Consider the following 21,065-nt stretch of genomic DNA (forward strand, 5'->3'; position numbering starts at 1 on the left):
AGCTCTTATGTGTCTGTAACTGATTTCTCTCTTCACTCAGGAGACGAGAGCTTTTGCGCTGTAGCTGGATCTTATTCCTCTTGGCTAAAGGTGGGATAAAAACTTGGTGCCCACTTCAGTACCTTAGTACATATCTAGAATGTGTAAGAGAATGACTACATGACTACATACGTGCACACACACACACACACACACACACTCACACTCACGCAACCAGTTCTCTTGCACAGTTTAGGTCTTCTTCCGAGCCACATTCATCAAAGCCAGATATTATTTATGCTACCTCCTGGATCATTCTCAGCACATCACTCACACTGGTATGGTATGGTACGGTACATTAGTGTCACACTGCTACAAGTGGATCAGACACTGCATTTTGGCTGTGTTTTTAAACACCTCGCTATGTTTCATTTTGTTTACTGTTCTGAAGGCTACATGAGATCCAGTTAAATATTCAGTCTTTTAATTTGTCTTCATGCAGAAATCATATTTATTCAGAATCCCATACTCTCCATTCAGTGTACTTGCTCCCCCTGTATGGTACGACATAAGGCATTGTGCCTTCGCAGTGCTCTGTATGTTTAATAAAATGCCGTTTTAGATGGAAAGTAACTTTATACATGTGATATATTTGATGTCACACGTTTGTTCTTTTTTTTTTTTTTTCTTTTCTTTTTTTGAATGAAGAAATTGATGCATAGTATAAAATTACGAGAAAGTTAAGCATATTGTAAGTTGAGTGCATGTATTCAGAGGCTCTTGTGACAGGTATTTTAGACAAAAAGTTTAAGAATTGCATAATGAAGTTGAAATTTGAATATGGAAATATTGTTTGAAAATATTTTCAACATACATTTTCCCTCCTTCATTAACATTTATTATAATTATTATATTATCATTATTGTTATTGGTCTTTCATATTTCTCTGCATTATGGCTTTTTTAAGGACAAACAGCAGTCTTACAGTTCATATCTCTGCGTTTGTCTGTGTACAGGAAGTGTTCTGCAAATGGAGGATGACCTGGTGATAGCCTTCCAGTTACTTTTGTGTGTTTTGGAGTTCTACATCAAGCGCTGCCCATCTTCTCTCCTCCAGCCTCTCTACAGTAAGCAAGTTACACTTGATCCTTTTCTCACAGAAAATGATTTCAGTATTCCAGCGCAGGCAGTCTGTGGTTAAGCTCTATAAGCCTCTGTAAAGCCGAATCACCTCCCGTCCTCTCTTTCCAATCAGAGTCGGCAATCAGCGAGACGACACAGAGCCCTCCAACTCGGACCTCAAGGCGAAACAAAGCCAACAAATCCCGTCCTTGCGAGATGGACGTGCAGTTGCTGGAGATGCTGTGTAAGGAGAGCGACTGCAGTGTAGATGAGGTTAGAAGATCTGCATGATCGTGTTTATCAAGAGCAATCATTTGTAAAAACCAAGAAATGTTCTTTATGTTTCCTGTTTGTGATGAGAAGTGACAGATTAGAGCCAAGATTAAAGATAAAACGAGAAATAGGACATCGCCATACAGTTTGTGAGTATATTATCAAGCAAAGTTTTTAAAGCAGCACATCATGTTTGCTCCCTCAACCAGACGTCACCAGGTTGCCAGTGTTTTGCCTTTGAGCCTTGGTTTAAATTCTGGCTAGCGTCTTTATTTTCTCTGGATATTTTTTGCAACAAAGTTAAAGTTACTTCCAGTAGGAGAGTTGAATGACTGCATTATGTGTAATTTTTTATTTTTTTTATTAGCCCAGTTTTCAGTTTCCTTATATTGAAAATATTGTCCATTGTCCTTCACGCTATAATAAGGACACCTAGTAAAAAAAAAAAAAGAAATCATTCCACTGCTAACCAGATCACACCTCACCTGATGTCTGTAGTGCAGTAGGCAGTTGGGATTTAGAATGAGTGGTTACACCATTGAGGTGTGCTTCATGACTGTGAAACTTGTGTTTAAACAAAACTCACATGCCAAATGAGAGCTTTTTGTTTTGCAAAAGTCAGCAAGGAGTAGCATTTTTCTTTTTCAGGTTGTTGAACGTGCTTGTTCACTCGGCAATTAAAATAGCCTGAATATCCTGACATCAAATCCACTTGTCCTGGACATCTGGACTACTGATTTGTCCACCCCTTCTTTGTCATCAGGATAAAGTGAACTCTTGTTTTTGTATCTCAGGTTTAAAAGTTGTCATCTGGTGAACTGTAGTAATCTCATTAAATTGATGGCTCTGAAAAGCATTTAATCACCGTGCTTGTTGTAATTCCAGGTGAAGAACGTCTACCAAAGCAGTTTCTGTGCCTTCCTGGAGTCCATGAGCTTGTCAGGATCACAGGACCTTCCAACAGTAAGTTCTGCTTCAAACAACATTTGATATCTTAAATGGGTTTTGTGTGTCTTCCAAATTGATCTGCTAGATATTCCCTTTGAAACAAGAACACGCTTTTTTTCACTTAGCATTGGAGGGGCAGGTGGGGGGGATTTTCTTGTTAGTGAGCGAATATGAGGAGATTTACATCGTGCTAAATCGACACTATTTCATTGCTAACGTTGCAGTATAACTAAAAATAAAAATGGGTCTGGTTTTTTGTGTTTTGTTTTGTTTTTTTTGGGACGCCCACTGATGCATGATATGACGTCCCAATTTAACAGTGGCTGCACACTAGCCTCTCAGTGTCAATGTCAAATTTATTTATATAGCACCTAGGGCTGGGCGATATGACAAATATATCACAATCCTTCTATAGGTTTCTACGTTACGAGATGCGCATCACAATATATAATTTGTCTAACAAACTGTCTGCAAAACAGTAGTAAAATAAACAACAAAAAACGTTCAACCGAGTTTGATCTGTTTTTTTTATTTTATTTTTTTAACGAAGACGAAGAAAAAAATTACGTCAAATCAGCGGCACCCATTCAGTACCATTTAATCAGTAATTATTAAAAAAAAAAAAACATACTAATGATATCTCAGAAGTGTATTGCATAATCGTTTATCACAATATCGATGTATATCACCCAGCCTTTATAGTACCATTAAAAACAACATGGGTGCTTTACAACAGTAAATACAAAAAAAAAAACTAAATAAAAGCTCAAATCATCTTGATTTTCTGCCTCCAAAGCTACGGCGAAGGCAAACCACCTCATCATCGCCAAAGTAAAACCAATCCTTTTATTTCAGTTGTATGATGATCAATCTAATCCAGAGCGCAGTCCAGGGTAGTTAATTATCCAGTACTAGATAGGATTGGTAATAGTGGTAACAATAACCTTGCTTCCCATCAGAGCACATCACATCACCCTACCATCGATCACTTTCCTATAACAGCATGCCACCAAGTGTTATATTCCTTACTTATGCAACTGTATAAAAATGCCATTTAAGCCAATTTTTAGTTTACCATGTCCAGAATTTCAGTTTCCATCAAAGATTTCATGCATCACTTAATTTAATTTATGAAAATTATGTTTTCCTCTGTAGCAATACTTTCATTACTTTTTTCCCCCCATTCAAGTGCCCTTATGGAGAAGCTGCCCAATTTATGAAGTCTAACAAATGCTAAAGAGAAAAGAGTTTTACTCCTCTGTTTTTTATGGAGCAAACATGCTTTAGTGATTCATCTGTCCTGCCTTTAAGATTCCCTCAAAAATGAATCATTTAAAGGCCTATGATGTGCAGTGAACCTGAAGTAAATATTAGCTTTGAGCTGAGCTTCTTGTCAGTTACACCTGATGATTGAAATACTATGAAAGTCAACAAGCCTGTATTATCAGTCATTTGGTTACATTACGTGATTATATAGACTCTGCTCTTTTATGAGGATTGGGAATATTGTTGCTGGTTCAACCAAATATAATTGAATGTAAAAGCCTCCTTTTGCTTTAGAGTATATTTGCAGTGTTTTAAAAGTTGGTTGTATTCTCTTTATAGGTGGAAACACTATCCAAAAGTTATGAAGAGCTCTACCATAAAAACAAGGACTTTGACGCACGACTGTTCTTAACTGACGACGAGACCCTCAGCCCAATCAAAACAGAAGCGTATGTATTGCTCATTAATCCACCTTTGCAGCAAGAACCAAATGAAAACTCACTTCTGATTACCCAGTTAACTGTATATTCAACTTTTTTTCTTCTTTTTCTTACTTTCTTGTAGTACAAATGTAGAAATGACTCCTAGAAAGAATCCATCTGGAGAGGAGAGTGTCTCCATTCCTCAACAGACCCCAATCAGGTAGAGAAGCTGTAATATGAATCTCATGACACTGGTTTAATAACACCACACTTCTTACCACTAACGTAAATTGGCCGAATAATGACTGAAAAAAATTCATGAGTTATTCACATGAGTAGATTAACTTTGGTTAACATGTTAAATTGCAATATTTAGTCTCAGTCGGTGGTTCGTTTCTTTTATTAATAACAGGAAATTATGGTTTCTTAATCTTTACCTAAGATAGCAGGGATGGTAGTAAAAGTGAATGGTGTGGAGGGTAGATGCACAGCCAAAAACATGCCTTACTGCAGCTAATGAGATGCTTCTGTAGCGCAAGAGCCGCTTCCAGGGGTGGGACATGTACAAGTCTACAGAGCCTTTAATCAGACAGTCATGAAGTTTTGCCTACATGAGAATCATGAAAAAGTTTTGATATGGCTGGATCATATACAGTGCATCCGGAAAGTATTCACTGCGCTTCACTTTTTCCACATTTTGTTATGTTACAGCCTTATTCCCAAATGGATTAAATTCATTGTTTTCCTCAAAATTCTACAAACAATACCCCATAATGACAACGTGAAAGAATACTGTTTGAAATCTTTGCAAATTTATTAAAAATAAAAAACAAAAAAGCACATGTACATAAGTATTCACAGCCTTTGCCATGACACTCAAAATTGAGCTCAGGTGCATCCTGTTTCCACTGATCATCCTTGAGATGTTTCTACAACTTGATTGGAGTCCACCTGTGGTAAATTCAGTTGATTGGACATGATTTGGAAAGGTACACACCTGTCTATATATAAGGTCCCACAACAATGCATTTCAGAGCACAAACCAAGCCATGAAGTACAAGGAATTGTCTGTAGACGTCTGAGACAGGATTGTTTCGAGGCACAGATCTGGGGAAGAGTACAGAAACATTTCTGCAGCATTGAAGGTCCCAATGAGCACAGTGGCCTCCATCATCCATAAATGGAAGAAGTTTGGAACCACCAGGACTCTTCCTAGAGCTGGCCACCCGGCCAAACTGAGCGATCGGGGGAGAATGGATTTAGTCAGGAAGGTGACCAAAAACCCGATGGTCACTCTGACAGAGCTCCAGCGTGTCTCTGTGGAGAGAGAAGAAACTTCCAGAAGAACAACCATCTCTGCAGCACTCCACCAATCAGGCCTGTATGATAGAGTGGCCAAACGAAAGCCACTCCTCTGTAAAAGGCACATGACAGCCTGCCTGGAGGACACTCGGACCATGAGAAACAAAATTCTCTGGTCTGATGAAACAAAGATTGAACTCTTTGGCCTGAATGGCAAGCGTCATGTCTGGGGGAAACCAGGCACCACTCATCACCTGGACAATACCATCCCTACAGTGAAGCATGGTGGTGGCAGCATCATGCTGTGGGGATGTTTTTCAGCGGCAGGAACTTGGAGACTAGTCAGGATCGAGGAAAAGGTGAATGCAGCAATGTACAGAGACATCCTTGATGAAAACCTGCTCCAGAGCTCTCTGGACCTCAGACTGGGGCGAAGGTTCATCTTCCACCAGGGTGACGACCCTAAGCACACAGCCAAGATAACAAAGGAGTGGCTACAGGACAACTCTGTGAATGTCCTTGAGTGGCCCAGCCAGAGCCCAGACTTGAACCCGATTGAACATCTCTGGAGAGATCTGAAAATAGCTGTGCACCGACGCTCCCCGTCCAACCTGATGGAACTTGAGAGGTCCTGCAAAGAAGAATGGGAGAAACTGCCCAAAAATAGGTGTGCCAAGCTTGTAGCATCATTCTCAAAAAGACTTGAGGCTGTAATTGGTGCCGAAGGTGCTTCAACAAAGTACTGAGCAAAGGCTGTGAATACTTATGTACATGTCGTGTTTTGTTTTTTATTTTTAGTAAATTTGCAGAGATTTCAAACAAACGTCTTTCACGTTGTCATTATAGGGTATTGTTTGTAGAATTTTGAGGAAAATAATGAATTTAATCCATTTTGGAATTAAGCTGTAACATAACAAAGTGTGGAAAAAAAATAACGCGCTGGGAATATTTTCCAGATGCACTATATTGATATAGTGATAAACGCCATAGACTTTTCTGACATCGTTGGTGTGGCGATACAAAACCTTTTTTTTTTTTTTTTTAATATATATATAATATTAAATGGTACTGAATAGACGGTGTTTTTTGTTTTTTTTTTGTAAGCACTAAAGGACAATTTTGTCAAACTCGGTTTAAAATTTTTAGTTTATTTTACTGCTGTTTTGTAGATAGTTTGTTGGCTAAACTATATATCGTGATATGTATTGCATATCATAGAAATGTCCTCAAGTATTTGGAAATTCTATTATTTTTAAATTATATATAGCCCTAATTTTTTCCCCAGAATTTAAAACGAAAACCTTTATTTATATAGTATCGTTTTGGTGTCCATAAGGGGCAATACAGCTTACTGTTACTATATTGTGACTTTGTGTGGCAGACAAATTGTTTGTCGTGAATATTATTCATAATAAAGTAAATAGTTGACTGAATGTTGGATTTGATCCTTTTTTGCCGTCTTATAAAAACAATAAGCCGCTTAATTCTGTCCACTACAGTGATTTTATCATGGATCACTGTAGCTCATGCCTTATTGCTTTAGTAATTCATGCATTTTTCTTAGTTATAATATGCAGCTAACAGCTAACAGGAATTGCTCTTACTGCCTGGCATCTTAGAAGTCTAAACGGCGCTTCATAGCTCATCTGCTAATAACGCAGCACACACAACCCATTGTGACTCTGTTTCTGTCCACTATATAACTGTAATATAATTGTGTTTAGTGTTACTTCATGGTGTATTTGTCGTATTAAAATAATAATCTTGAGTCATTTACCATTACAGTTCAATTACCACTTATATGTTGTGACTGGCGAGAGTAGATAACACAAACACACACACACACACACCTGAAGTGTGGCTGATCTGCAGAAATTTAAATCCCAAAACGGTGACTTGTAGTGGGAGAAATTGTCCTAAGTGAATGTTTAAAATTATATTCTGAATATTAAATCCTTAATTATTAAGCAAACAACCACTAAATGTATGAATGGAGTGAGACATATGAGTCATGGACATGCACCCTGTCTCGCCATCTGGCACCTTTAAAATAGAGCGTGTTCATCGTGACCGATTTACGAGAAGTTTGAGTCACTTGGATGAAGAGCAGAAATAAATTAGTATTTTGAGCAAGTTGTGGATACTGTTGGTTTCCTTTGAGCTTTGGGAGGAGAAACTGCGCTCTCTCACACTGCATCCTAATATAGTTAAAGTTTTAAATAGCAGTTATTTTATCAGGATTTCAGCTACTGCAGTCCAAATGTTAGTACAGTAACTAGTCAGTATTTCAAAATGGAGACGAGCTGAGAAATGTAGCCACGGTGCTCCGATTCCTTTAGTCAAGAATCCTACATGCCAAGTTTCAAGCCTGAAATGTAATGCGAACGTACATCAGCTATAGTTATAAACCTATAAAAAATTAAAAGGGCAAAATGGCACCACAACCCACCCTCTGTGGGTTTTTTTTTTTCTTTCCTTTTTGACTCACTTTTGGTTGCGATCTGCAAGTTCAGAGGCATAACAGGATGTTCCTGCTTTACATTTGTCACGTCAAAAACAACTAGTGGTGCTAATGACCTTTTTCCATAAGTGATCATACTCAAAAGACCAATCGAAAAATCTAGAACACGTTGTATGAGAGAAGCTAAAATCTAGTTTATTGTTCAAAAAAAACATGAGATCCAATCAGTGAGACATTCCAAAGTGATCTGAATCTAATCACAGACTCAATGACCTATGTATACAGTCTTAACTTTAGGTTATGCCCAATTATATCATTATCTTTGTAACAGTTGGATCTTTGTCTTCCAGAGCTGCAATGTATTCAATCCAGCAGCTGAGGGGTGAGCTTACCTCAATCAGTGACCAACCTTCAGGCATTCTCATGGTTTACTTCAAGGTACGCTTCTGAGCAAAACAACACCAACTACCTGATAAATGTTATTCCCAGCATCTTACACTTAGTCCACACTTGGTTCCCAACTTTTTTAAAGGAACACTTTGGCAAGATTAAAAATTGTGAGCACTTACATTTTTTTGGGCCACAGATGTAGTAAGTTAGCCAAGACATGTTTTGTTTCTGATTTTTGCGCTGTAGCTAAGAAATAAGAAAAGCGTATAGCCTGCAGTTTGGCATTGTGAAAACTTGACCAATGACCTACATTTAGGCTACATTTAGCTGCGTGTAAAAATTTTTCCACCACTAGCACTGGTGCTAGAAGGCAGCATTTATTGTTCGAGTTGCTGAAAGACAGAATCGAAAAGTTTCTTTTTAATATTAATTTTGTGAACAAAATATTTTATTTATTTATTTATTTTTACTTGGGTTTTTTTTTTTTTTTTTTTTAAAGCACGTGGAATCGTGCCATATCGTTTCTCACCTATTATCACTACAATCACTAAATGAACGTGCATTCTTCGCAAATTATCCAGGCCACTCAGGCTTCCGTGTGTTACACACAATGCTAATCTAATTTACATTTTGGGTTCATGGGAAGTTGACCGTGGGGAAATTTTACTCATGCGCGCACACCAAATAGTGAGAATATATTTGCATATTGCATGCATGCAACTACCAGAAGCACAAAGGAAGCACATAAATTATGGATGAGTTATGATAACATATGGAAATTATGAACTCTACACACTCTTTTCATAAGTCCAGCTATGTTTTTAAGCACTAAGCATGATATTATTGTACACCACAGGGTACAAACAGAATAGATAGATGAAATGTTACTTTAATTTGGGTTTTTTTTTTTTATGGTAATGGCATGAATAATGAATACTCGAGTATTCCTTAATTATGTTGGTATTTGTTTCTCTATTTAGTATATGTGCTAGCTTTGTCTTAACCTTCCTACCCTCTTTGTAAGGCGATGAAATTGTTTTGAGCTGTATGTTCAAATCGTTATTTTGAATTCAATCAAAAACAGATGGCCGTGATTTGAGTCATGTGTTGATGTGCATCGCTGAATCAAATACAATTTGTTTTATTATTATTATTATTATTATTATTATTATTATTATTATTATTATTATTATTAAACCAATTCCAGTTTATTTTATTTTAAAAAAAGCTGTTTGTCAGTTGAATATTCTGTTATTCATTTGGAATCATCACTGAAGTTGTACTATACGCTGTACATTGTGCACTACAGTGCAATAGACTCTACTCTAGTGTATGAATTTTAGAAGAGTAGTATCATCTCAAATGGAGCTGAAGCAGCAGCACTGTGATCGTTTCTATCTCTGTCTCTCTCACACACACACACACACACACACACACACACACACACACACACACACACACACACACACACACACACAGAGTCTATTTTTGCCACACTGCTCAGACTGCATTAAAGTGACGGTACATTGTTCCTGGTCAAAATAAACATGGGTTGACATGAAAAATGAGCAATTTCAAAATACAGGAAAACACTATTGCCGGGAGTTTTTTGCTCGAACCACAAGTATGCTTAACCTCTTTTACCGGTAGCCAAAAAAATGGCATTTTTGTCTGTTTTGGGGGTACCTGTGTTCAGCATTTATTTGTTTTGTGGTCTGACACACCACAGTAGTGGTTAATGGCTCATATGAAAGTAGACACTTAAGACTTTAATAATTCGCAGTTATTTCATGTATTTCTTCTTTGACCTAGCCTACCTGGGGCAGTACATTTCAGATTTTTTTTTTTTAATTATTTCAAAAAAATATTTACTTTTAACACAAATGTTATATCTTCACAGCAAATGTTGATATCAACCCCATTCCTGGTCTCAAAGATGCCCCAAGTACTTGTCCATGAACAGCCAAAATATGAGGAAGTTATCTCTAACCACTAAAATTGTGTGTAAGGCTATCCAAACACAGGTAAAAACCTCTCCAAAATGGCACAAAACCTCTCCAAAATGGCACAAAACCTCTCCAAATGACATAAAACCACTCTAAATGGCACAAAGCTTATAAAAATTGCACAAAGCCTTTAAATATTGCAGACTTCTAGAAATAGCATTTTTTTTTTAAAGGCACAAAATAACCTCTCCAAATGGCACAAAATGAAAAGAAATGGCAGTAGCATGAACTCTGTTACACAATGTGTGATTTCACACACACAAAAAAGTCTGAAACATACTTATAAAATATAATGTTTATTAAAAATACCCCTCTCCTCTGATTTCTCTGGGGGGGGGGTAGATAGAGCCCCTCAACTCAATCCACATAGTCTTCCTCCCCAAAAAAATAAATAAATAAAGAGCCACTCGGAAATAACTGCTCCAGAAGCTGTGCTGCATTCAGGCTTTTTCGGGAGCACGCCGCCTCTATAAGATGCCGATAAATCGCACGCTGAGCGAAAACCAGTAGAAAACTAGCGATCAGAAAAAAGCTGCCAAACATGCAAAAACCTGCTGTATAAAGTTTTGCTGGAAGACCGCTAGAACGGAGCTGCCTTTTCCTGATAATTTCTCTGCACGGCCCTGTAGCGCTTTCATGATTGGCCTGTACCGCTGACACACAACTCAAGACGCACGCGTAAAAGGTTTGTTTGTGCTGATTACGCGTTTGATTTTCTCAGCCTCTAAGTGGTCAATCATGTCGAGTTTGGGCTTGTTTGGAAGCTAGAAGTATCTACAATTGGTCCAATTGGGTGTCGATCAAGTTAGACTGCCCGATTATAATTTAGGAGGCAGGTTGTTCAGCGTAGCCAAAGCAGATTAGCTTTTTTCGATGGTGTCTCAGTTTAGTTTATGGCTAATTACTAATTTCCAGAGGGGTGGGATATTAAAACACTTAATGCATTTTGAAGAGGACATTTGTGACTAAATATGGCACTTTGCATTTGCTTTCTTCAATAAAGCTGAAGGACTTTATACCGATGGAAATGTGCATGATTTATAAAACTGCGAGCGAACTGGTTTTTCGTCTATGTAGGTTATGTAAGGTAGTAAACGTTTCTACAAGTCCGATCTTTGGTTTAAATGTTATTTTATTGTGGCAGTTGTATACGGTGTTTAACTATCAAAAAAGCTTTAGCCGTGCTCTCCGATTTATCTCTGTCTCAATGTTTTCGTGGAGAGGTGTGAATTGTTTGCCCAGCAGGGAGCTCAAATTCCGCCCATTTCCCATCCCCATGCTCACCAACAGTTCAGCACACAGGCATAAAACTGTACACACAGAAAGCCACAAGTGTCCTGACTAATCTTGTACCAGAACTGCGGTGATACAATAATTCATTTGTTTATACTAATTGAAAAGTATCCGAAAAGTCGTTTTCCATTCCGCCGGCGGAAAGAACGCTAGTGTTGAGGTGAAAGGGGTTAAGGGCTTAGACTTGGGCCCAATTGCCTTGTGCTGTGCCCAAGCATGATTGTCCTCTTCCCTTCTCCCCTGCTGGCTTGCACTCACATTGTACTTAACTTTCCAGGCCCGAGCACGCGTACGTCACTACGATGCTACTTTTTGTTTGAAAGAAAACAAGAACTAAATTTATTTATTTTTTTCCTCAAGTAAGCCGATTCCCTCTTCCACTACGTAAGCAAAGTTGACATTCCGCTATTTGTTTTTGTTTTTTCTGGTTGAGTAAGTGCATCATCCGGGTACTTGAAGTACACTACTTCTTGTTGAAATTTTCAGTGCGAACGCACAACTGTACTAGTAGTGCATAAGTATGCGATTCAGGATGCACCTTGAGTATTCAAAGTCTATAATATGCTGTTTGCCCCAGCCATGTAGATTATCAAAGAATGTTTTATTATTATTATTATTATTGTTATTATTATTATTATTATTATTATTATTGTTGTTGTTAAAGAACTGCACTGTGGACCCATCAGAAGACATCACGAAGCGGGTTGACCAGTTCGGTCAGATCTTCAGCCAGAAATTTGCTCAAGCTGTTGGTCAGCGCTGTGAAGGATTGGGCAAGAAGGTAACAAAGCAAAACCTCAGGTAGTCTATTTGATGTTCATCTGCAAGACAAACTTACTTTTATTTCTATTGCAGAGATTTACTTTAGGTGTCCAGCTTTACTACAAAGTCATGGAGTCGATGCTTAAGTCGGTGAGTGTATAGGGAATTGGTGGAAGCAAACGTGTCAACTTTTGTGATCTTCATTTTCTGATGACTTCTTCAATATTGCTTTATAGGAAGAGAAGAGACTCTCGGTGCAAAATTTCAGGTAAGCGTCAATATTCATCCAAATGATGGATCGGTATCATGAAAGACTGTTTTGAATGTAATACACAGATATTGATGATTTTTTTTTTTTTTTTTCCTCAACAGTAAACTCCTGAACAATGCTACTTTCCACACTTCACTCCTTGCCTGTGCACTGGAAGTTGTCCTGGCAACATATGTTGGTAAGCCAAGTTTACTGTCCAGTAAAATCAGCTGATATTAAGGCTCCTTGGTTTTATCAGCCATAGCGAAAGATAAATAATCAAACATAAATCCTGCCTCTGGAAAACTACGATCAGTTTTAACCACTTTGTACCACTGCGCTGTTGAATTCTCAAATATGATTTGTTCAGAAGGATTATATCAGTACTCATCTAATACACTTTATGTGTAAAGGTTTGTTGGCACCTGAAAAGCACACCCATTTCTGCTTTTTGAACATCCCATTCCAGATTTAGTGCCCCTTTGCCGTTATAGTGACCTTCAGTCTTCTGGGAAGGTTTCTGCTATATTTTGGAGCATGGCGAGGATAGAAAATATAAGCAGGTTTTCAATAAAAAAAATTGTGTGATTATTAAAAAAAAATGACAAATCGAAATTGTAATGGTTGGCATACTGCTGTGGTGTAAGAGGAAGAAAACACTCTGGGGTGATAACAGTAACTCCACCGGATGCATCACACCACCCTTTTGTTGATTCGTATAACAGCATAGCTTCGTGTTTTAATCTGTACATAACGCACTAGTACATGCTACTAACTCACAGACAGTGATTTGTTTGTTTTATTTGTTTACTGATAAATCCAGAAAGTGAACTTTTGAAATTGCTTTAAAGTGAACTTTTCATAACTCTCAAGAATTTTTGTATTGTGGTTTTTTTTTTTTGTTTTTTTTTTTGGGTATGTGACAATCATTTCAGTAAATTGTTGTCATAAAACGTTTAGCTTGTGCATACATTTTGATGATTATATATCAGAAAATACCAAACGTTTTGCTGAAGAACTGGATATTTTGGAACGTTGACTGCAAGTCGTTCCCCTTCAGGATATTCCCTGAAGAATGGCGGCAGCGAATCTCCCGAAACGAACCTGTGCTTCCCCTGGATCTTGGACGTCTTCCAGCTTCACGCCTTTGACGTCTACAAAGTGATAGAAAGTTTCATCAAGGCGGAGCCCACTCTGAAGCACGACATGATCGAGCACTTGGGCCGCTGTGAACAGCAGATCATGGAGAGCATTGCGTGGAAATCGGTGAGCTTTCCTGTCCTTTAATGCATCTAGCATGGCATGTTCAAAAGTAACACAAAGCACTGAGTGGAAATAATGTGGAAGTTGATTTTAGAATATAACATGGGCGAGTTGGTAATAATCATTTAATGGAATATTGACAGCCGTAAAATATTACGCAGACGTCAGCCTAAGAACACTGTCACTAATCTTTATTGTGTTTGCCGTGCTGTTAAAAGTAACAGGTGCTTGTTCGACACCTGTTGGGTCGATTTAGCATGATGAAATGATGTCAGAGGATAGTGGGGGTGAGTTCTCTGATTGGCTGTTCAGTCTCGCAGGTCAGTGCAGGAGAAGAGAAATGGAAGTAAACAAATTACACTCACTATATTTCATTTTTATCTTCTGCTGATCTGGTCATTACTTAAGAAAAGAAAATCTGCAAATAACATGTTGCTGCAACGAAATTAACTTTGTTTGTTTAGCTATTTTAATACAGCGCTATGCAGGTTGGGGTTCTATTTTTGTCTTGCTGTGAAGTAGGGAGGTTTTTCCTTTTTGGTGGGTTATTATAAATGCGGAGTAGAGTTTGTTTGTTTTTTTCACACATGTAAAACATATGTGGTCTGTTCAACAGCAGCTTATCACAGCAGACATAAGACAAAGCTTAGACAGCCTGGTTGCTGGTAGTTATTTGAGTCACGGCACTAACATGCATCAAACAGTGATGCTGAAGCTCAACTGTTCTGTCCCTTTTGGAGTCATGGTGAAGTCGTTTCCTTCTGTAATTCGAGCTAGAATCCGGTTCCCGGTTGCTCTGGCCACTGGCAGCATCTTTGTGCACCAGGCTGCTGGAGCAGTAGTACACAAGTGGGTTGAGGCAGCAGTTTGCACTGGCTAGTGAGAGCATGACCGGGTGCAGCGCGCTTGCAAATTTAGCCAGACCACAGCTGCGCACAACACCCACATGAGTGAGTGTGTAGCATAGCAGGTTTGTATGGTAAGGGGTAAAACAGAGCAGAAAGATACCCAACACACAGTAGATGAGTGATAAAGTGCGGCGATGGCGGCTTTTCCCACGGTGAGGCATTCTGCCCAGCACATGCAACACGCGGCAATAGCTGAACAGCAGAAGAAGTGCAGGCAGCAGGAATGCAACCAGCACCAGTCCCAGTGCTGCCAGGATGAAGGTTTGATGTTGTCCCAAGGATGGGTCGAGCAAGCAAGTGTACCGACTCTTGGAGGCTGCAGAGTGCATAAATGGAAGTGCCAAGCTCAGCGCTAGTACTATTAACCAGATTGCGGTGCTGAGCGTACAGGCATTATGCGCTTGCTTTGGTCGCCACAGCACAGGGCGCGTCACGGCAAAGTAGCGGTCCAGCCCTATGCATGCCAGGAAGAAGATGCCTCCATACATGCTGATGTATTTAAGGGCAAAGGTCAGCAGGCAGAAGACACTTCCAGGAGACCAAGCCATGTTGTGTGACCGGTTGTAGTAGTAATAGATGCGCAATGGAAGGGAAAGAATGAAGAAGAGGTCAACGACGGCCAAGTTGGCCATGTAGACTACAGTGCGTGTGAGCGTCCATGGCATGAGTCTCAAACGCCAGAGCGCCATGCCATTGCTGACCAAGCCACATATGAAGATGAGGCTGTAGGAGATCTGGTAGTAGGTGAAGCGGTATCTGATGTCCACAGTACAGTTGAATGGCATCTGAATGGCAGTGGTGTCATTCATCAGATCCATGATGAGCTCCTGGAGTACTATTCTCCCTCTTTAGCTGCATCAGTCAGAACCTGCGGGATTTGTTCCAGGTATGAACCTGTCTGTGGAAGAGCGACAATGACATTTTAATCTACTATATAGATGGGATACAACCGAACAGTTGAGGATTATAGGCCTTACTCAAGAACCCAGCATTGGCAGCTTGGAGGTGCTCGGATTTGAACTCGCAGTAGTTCAAAGTCTTAGCCACTAAGCCACCGCTTCCTTGCAGGCAATTAAATATTTGTACGTTGCCAAGCTGTTGGTGACCTTTGCACACCCATCTGTGATTGTATTTATATTAATTGGGTGTGTCACCACTTCAGTGCTCCAACTTAATTCATGGAGTATACTGAATGGCAAAAAGGGGAAATGTTCGATTTCTGTGTAACTTCCTGTCTATGCTCACTATGCCTGGCATCACTTAGTGACTTATCTTTCCCTATTGAGCTGCCTTTTATAGACTGTATTGTACTAAGGCCTGGCAGTAATGTAATAATATGTAATAATAGCTTACAGTATTGTAGTATTAGTAGTAGTAGTCGTAGTTACAACTAAGACCAAGTGGTCTTAGTTGTGGTGTTTAGTATCTGTGGAAGTTTATCTGTTGTGATTATACAGGCAATTTTTTTTTTAACACTGGACCTCATTTATCATACATTGTTTGCAGGCACATTACCATGAGAAATGTGATTGTGAAAGGAAGTGTGGTATTAATTAGTTTCAAAGCGTAGACTTCCTGAGTTTATGTACTTTTGTGAGTTTAATATATTAAGAGACTCACTATTGTAAAACTTAATTTGATCAGCTTCAAATTCTGTAACTGACCAGTTACTGCAATGTTATACACGGATTACACTGTCAAGTTAGAAATGTTTTAATACATTTTGTAATTTCATTTTGTTATTTTCGCTCATTTCATCCAAATCAAATCAACAAAGGGAGAGTTCGGTCTGTGGAGGCTGTAGCACTGCGATGGCTGAGCTGCATTACTGGAAGATTTAGCACCGTGTCACTGTTTAGATAATGTTGCTTTTTTTATTTTTTCCAGCTGTCTGTGAGTGTTGTCTTTTATGGAATATGAATGTGGCTTGGTAACCTGTGGCTGACTGGCATTTATCATAACATAGTTGATAAATTTATACAACTTTTGTAACAAACATTTGCAGGGATTATTAGTTTGGTGTGGCCTCCAAAACCATTTACACACAACTTTGGCCAGAGCCATAAGAAGGGTTGATCCTGTACATGGATGGGAGACCTCCTGGGGAAAACTATGGTTGCTGCTGGAAGTGGTATTAATGAGGCCAGCAGGGTTAGTGCTCACCCTGGGGTCTGTATAGGGCCTAATGCCCCAGTATCGTGACGGGAACACTATACTGTAGAAACAGCACCGTCTTTCAGATGAGGCATTAAAGCGAGGTCCTGACTCTGTGGCAATTAAAAATCCCAGGAAATTTATTGCAAAAGAGTAGGGGTATAACCCCAGTGTCCTGGCGAAATTTCCCAATTGGCCCTTCTCTATGATTGCCCCCTTCTGAATTGGCTACATCACTCTCTCCTTTCCACTAATAGCTGGCGTGTGGTGGGTGTTCTAGCGCACTATGGCTGCTGTCGCATTGTGGATGCTACACACTACTGGTGGTTTACGCCCACCCCCATATATTTAAAGCACTTTGAGTGTCTAGAAAAGCGCTGTATAAATATACCTTTAACTTCACTAAAAACTGATAGCCTGGGGTCCCAATGAATGGATTTCTGTGTACAAGCTGATATTTATTTGTAAAAAAATCAGATTTTTACGATGATTTGTTAGCCATATTTACATGTGTTTAAGTAGTTTGATGATGATAATTTGATAATCTTCAAAGCTATTTATTTAATTAAATAAACATTAAATATTTAATATTAAATATTATCTTGCAGCAACCTTAAGTAGCTTGTCATTTGGTTTGAAGCACAGTTTACTCAAGGTCACTAACTACTAACGTTCAGGTCTGTAAGTTTCTGTACTAACTTTATTTAACTGTGTTTCTCAATGTAATTAAATCCCTGTTCAGTCACCTCATCTCAGTGTAGCACTGTAAATTTGTAACACAGTTCTGCTTAAAGATGCACAAGTTGTAACTGATCTAATTATCACTAAAACTAAGCATATGTTGGTTTTCTTCTTTTTACTTTGTGCTAAATTCATAACAGCCAACACCTATTAAAGAAACGGAAGAACTCAGAATGTCAGCCAGACAGTAAGCGAACTGCTCTTTCCACCACGGCATACATAAGTAAAGCAGAAAAACCACACATTAAGCACTGAGGTAAACACTATTGATGCCCCGCTATCTCTCTTTATTTCCTGATAATGATACTGAAGCCTTCAGTGCTCATTGATTTTAAAACTACTAAGAGCTAAAATGATTTTTTTTTTTTTTAACTTATTGAACTGAAGCACTTCATTAAAAGAAAATAAATGGATAAAAACACAGTTGCAGTTTTAAAACAGAAATCACTTGCATTTCCAATGTAATAAAATCAATCCTAACAAAAAAAAAATTCAGCCAGGTCTTTATATGTATCTATTTCCAGTTCCAAAGCTTTTCCAAATCCAGAATCAGATTTTTTTTTTTTTTTTTTTTTTTTTTTGCTGGTATCGGTTCGGCTTCGTTCGTCTAAATGCAGTCAGTGGATTTTCTGACTTCAGACCCACTTCTACATGTACCAATGTGAAACAGTTAAACAAATAAGAGGTGTAAACTGGTTCTAATTGAAGTAAGATAGGGCGATATGAACAAAACATACCACTGTATTTTTTTTTTTCCACATTATTGAACTGTTATGCTCTTTGACGGCATTTTATTTTCTGAAGCAATTTGCAGAAGAAAAAAAAAAGTACGACTTAACGACAGAAGAGTTGTGACTTTTGGTGAGGCACCAGTCGCTGAGACCGACCTTTTCAAATGTCCTCAGTATTTGCTCACCTGGCTAGTTTTGAAATAATGCAAAAGGTTATCTCGTCTTTGCAGTAACACGTCGTTTGTCCAGACAAAATGAAGACATAAAATGCAAGCTGTGCAAATATGTTTCACTAACCTTACTTGGCTTTGACTCCATCTTAAGTTGGATTTTGGCATGACTTGGCTTGAAGCAAACCCTGCAGCACAATTTTGGAGGGTGATGACATTTAACTTGTTCATACTGAAGATGTGTTACAACTTCTTCCTAGTTCCTACTTTTACTATGAGCAATGTTTAGAATGTAATGGAAACATATGACTGTTGATGGTTTTACGGTGATGCGTAACTTCATGGGAATCAGTACCACTGCATGTAGATAAATAAGCCCATTACTGTTTTGAAATTGTTCATGCAATAGAATTCATGTGTTTTTATGGATTCGGTATTTAATTTAAGACTATTAAATTAAGTCTGCAGAATTTTGGAATTTTGGGTAAAGGTTCTAAATGTTGTCTAAATATTAGCTATGCTTATTAGCAATGCTAACGTGGGCTCCCTGAACACCTTTCATGGTTTTCCTTTCCTTTTCTCAATGTAGCTAATAAGATTTTAAAATCAGATACAGTCCTGAGTATAAAAAATCATTTAAAGTTTTAATAATCTGGAAAAAAGTTGTTCTAGTTTACAGAAATTACATAGATAGTATAAAAAGTGCATCTCACCCTACATGTTTGAGAAAATAATTGGATTTGCTATATAATTTAGTCAATACAGTGAATCGACTTACTGTTTTGCTTCGCTTCTTATATTGTGAGTATGTATTTGTTGCTGGTGTCCGGGTCAGTTGGTTGGCTTATCAGGAATGATTTCTTTGAGTGCCTGGTGAAGGAGGTCTTATAACTGACCAAGCCCTCGTACCGTGTGTGTGTGTGTGTGTGTGTGTGTGTGTGTGTGTGTGTGTGTGTGTGTGTGTGTGTGTGTGTGTGTGTGTGTGTGTATAAACGCACAAAGCCATCTGTTGCAGATTCAGCTGATGTTCATTGGTAAGTACTTAAATATCTGTGTTTAAGTATCAAAGAATCAGGACACTTTGGAAGCATTACAGAACTTGAACCTGCAATTTATTGAACCTCCATTTCTAATAAAACTTGATTATGTACAAAGTCCACATTTTAACATGTGAGACATAGTGTGTTATGAGTTATCATTCAAAAACTTGCAAAAGAGTAGTCATTTTTATTTCCCCAGTAAAAACGTCAGATGAGTCATTCGATGTGTGAATCAATCATTTCGACAGTTGCGCATGTGTTTTGAACATTGCAGTTCAGACACCCTGGAAACCCCACCCTTTCCCCTTATCTCCCATTAGCAATCGTTTGCATAATCTTGCTTTTCCTGCAAATCTCAGCACTAAGGTTAAGTAGGCCTCAAACAATCCAGTGTAAAATGCAACACTGTGTACAAATCATCTTAATGGTAAAGTTTATTAGAAAGAGATTGAACACCTCTGCATGGAGCAGGAGGGCAAGCAGAGTTTTTCAACAGCACAGTCATGCCCGTCCAGGGCTCTACAGTGCGACCATTTCACTCGCATTTGTGACTGAAAAGTACTTTGTGCGACTGCGAATAAATATTTAGTCGCACCGGTGCGAGTGACCTGTTCGGAGTTGTATAATACAATCAGAATAAAAACTACAGGAAGTCCAAAATGCATGTACACCACACAGAAGTTACATTCACACTGCTTTTCATCACCTCAGTCAACCGGACAAGTGTGTAAATACTGCAAAGAAGCCATTATGATGGAAAGAGTAACACTGAACATCATCTGCTTCAACTTCCCGATCTCACAAACTGCCATCTTTTATTGATCCCACAAAATGACCTGAACTTGCACCTGTTCATTTAGACACAGCGGCGTCGGGTGGAGTAAATGAATAATAATGCTACCACTACAACGTGGGTGTAATTCAAACTTCTTTATTAAATAATTCCTCACCAATCATAATCAAGATTAGCAACTGTAATAGCACATTCACTTCATCTAAACTCAGGGTTGCCAGGCATCACCAGAAAAGTCAACTCCAGTTTCCATGTTTTGATTTATCCCTCCAAAAATACAATATTCAATACAATACAATTTCAGCAGACATGGCAACACTGTACTGGGGGACCAATCTAAAAGGAACAACTAATAAATAAACAAAAATGTGCTTAGTTATAAATAAATCATTTAATATGAAAAATAGATATTATAATAACTCCATGAAATATAAATAAAATGAGAAATGAAATAATGTTTAATTACTATGGGTTGCATTTAATATCAATTTGACATATTTTAATTCAGTTAACAGTGACCAAGAGCAGAGAGCTTACATTTAACTGTTTGACAGACCTCCTGATTAAAGCTTAAACAAAAAAAGATTGGTATCTGGATCGGTTTCGCTCGTAAAAATCCTGATCGGAGATCCCTAATGAACACCATTAAACTAAAGCGCTTCCCATCTGACAGGTAAATGAACTCACCCAATCACATCCTATATGAGATTATTCATATATATATACACAATATACGCAGAGTGGTTCGAGAACCGGATCCAACCCAGAACCATGACAATGGAAAATGTCTA

The 21,065-nt window shown here is 38.4% G+C and overlaps 2 protein-coding genes across 2 annotated transcripts in view; one reads left to right on the forward strand and one right to left on the reverse strand.

Annotated features, from left to right (window-relative positions):
• rb1 (retinoblastoma 1) overlaps positions 1–21,065 on the forward strand; it is a 44,677-nt gene that overhangs the window by 6,668 nt on the left and 16,944 nt on the right. Inside the window, exons 6-17 of the mRNA XM_017493111.3 lie at positions 41–90; positions 996–1,106; positions 1,235–1,374; positions 2,260–2,337; positions 3,928–4,037; positions 4,153–4,230; positions 8,124–8,211; positions 12,127–12,243; positions 12,318–12,374; positions 12,461–12,492; positions 12,597–12,673; positions 13,535–13,740. Of these exons, the coding sequence (XP_017348600.1) occupies positions 41–90; positions 996–1,106; positions 1,235–1,374; positions 2,260–2,337; positions 3,928–4,037; positions 4,153–4,230; positions 8,124–8,211; positions 12,127–12,243; positions 12,318–12,374; positions 12,461–12,492; positions 12,597–12,673; positions 13,535–13,740 (1,144 nt within the window). The remainder of the gene's footprint in view (positions 1–40; positions 91–995; positions 1,107–1,234; positions 1,375–2,259; positions 2,338–3,927; positions 4,038–4,152; positions 4,231–8,123; positions 8,212–12,126; positions 12,244–12,317; positions 12,375–12,460; positions 12,493–12,596; positions 12,674–13,534; positions 13,741–21,065) is intronic.
• On the reverse strand, positions 13,845–19,381 carry LOC108279124 (putative P2Y purinoceptor 10). Its single transcript, XM_017493112.3, has 3 exons — positions 19,220–19,381; positions 18,569–18,629; positions 13,845–15,543 (listed from the first exon to the last, which is right to left on the reverse strand). Exon 3 carries the CDS (start codon positions 15,461–15,463, stop codon positions 14,384–14,386), a length of 1,080 nt encoding a protein of 359 aa, XP_017348601.1. The 5' UTR covers positions 15,464–15,543; positions 18,569–18,629; positions 19,220–19,381; the 3' UTR covers positions 13,845–14,383.

This window comes from Ictalurus punctatus, chromosome 18, assembly GCF_001660625.3.
Source record: "Ictalurus punctatus breed USDA103 chromosome 18, Coco_2.0, whole genome shotgun sequence".
In the NCBI taxonomy this organism is placed as follows: Eukaryota; Metazoa; Chordata; class Actinopteri; order Siluriformes; family Ictaluridae; genus Ictalurus; species Ictalurus punctatus.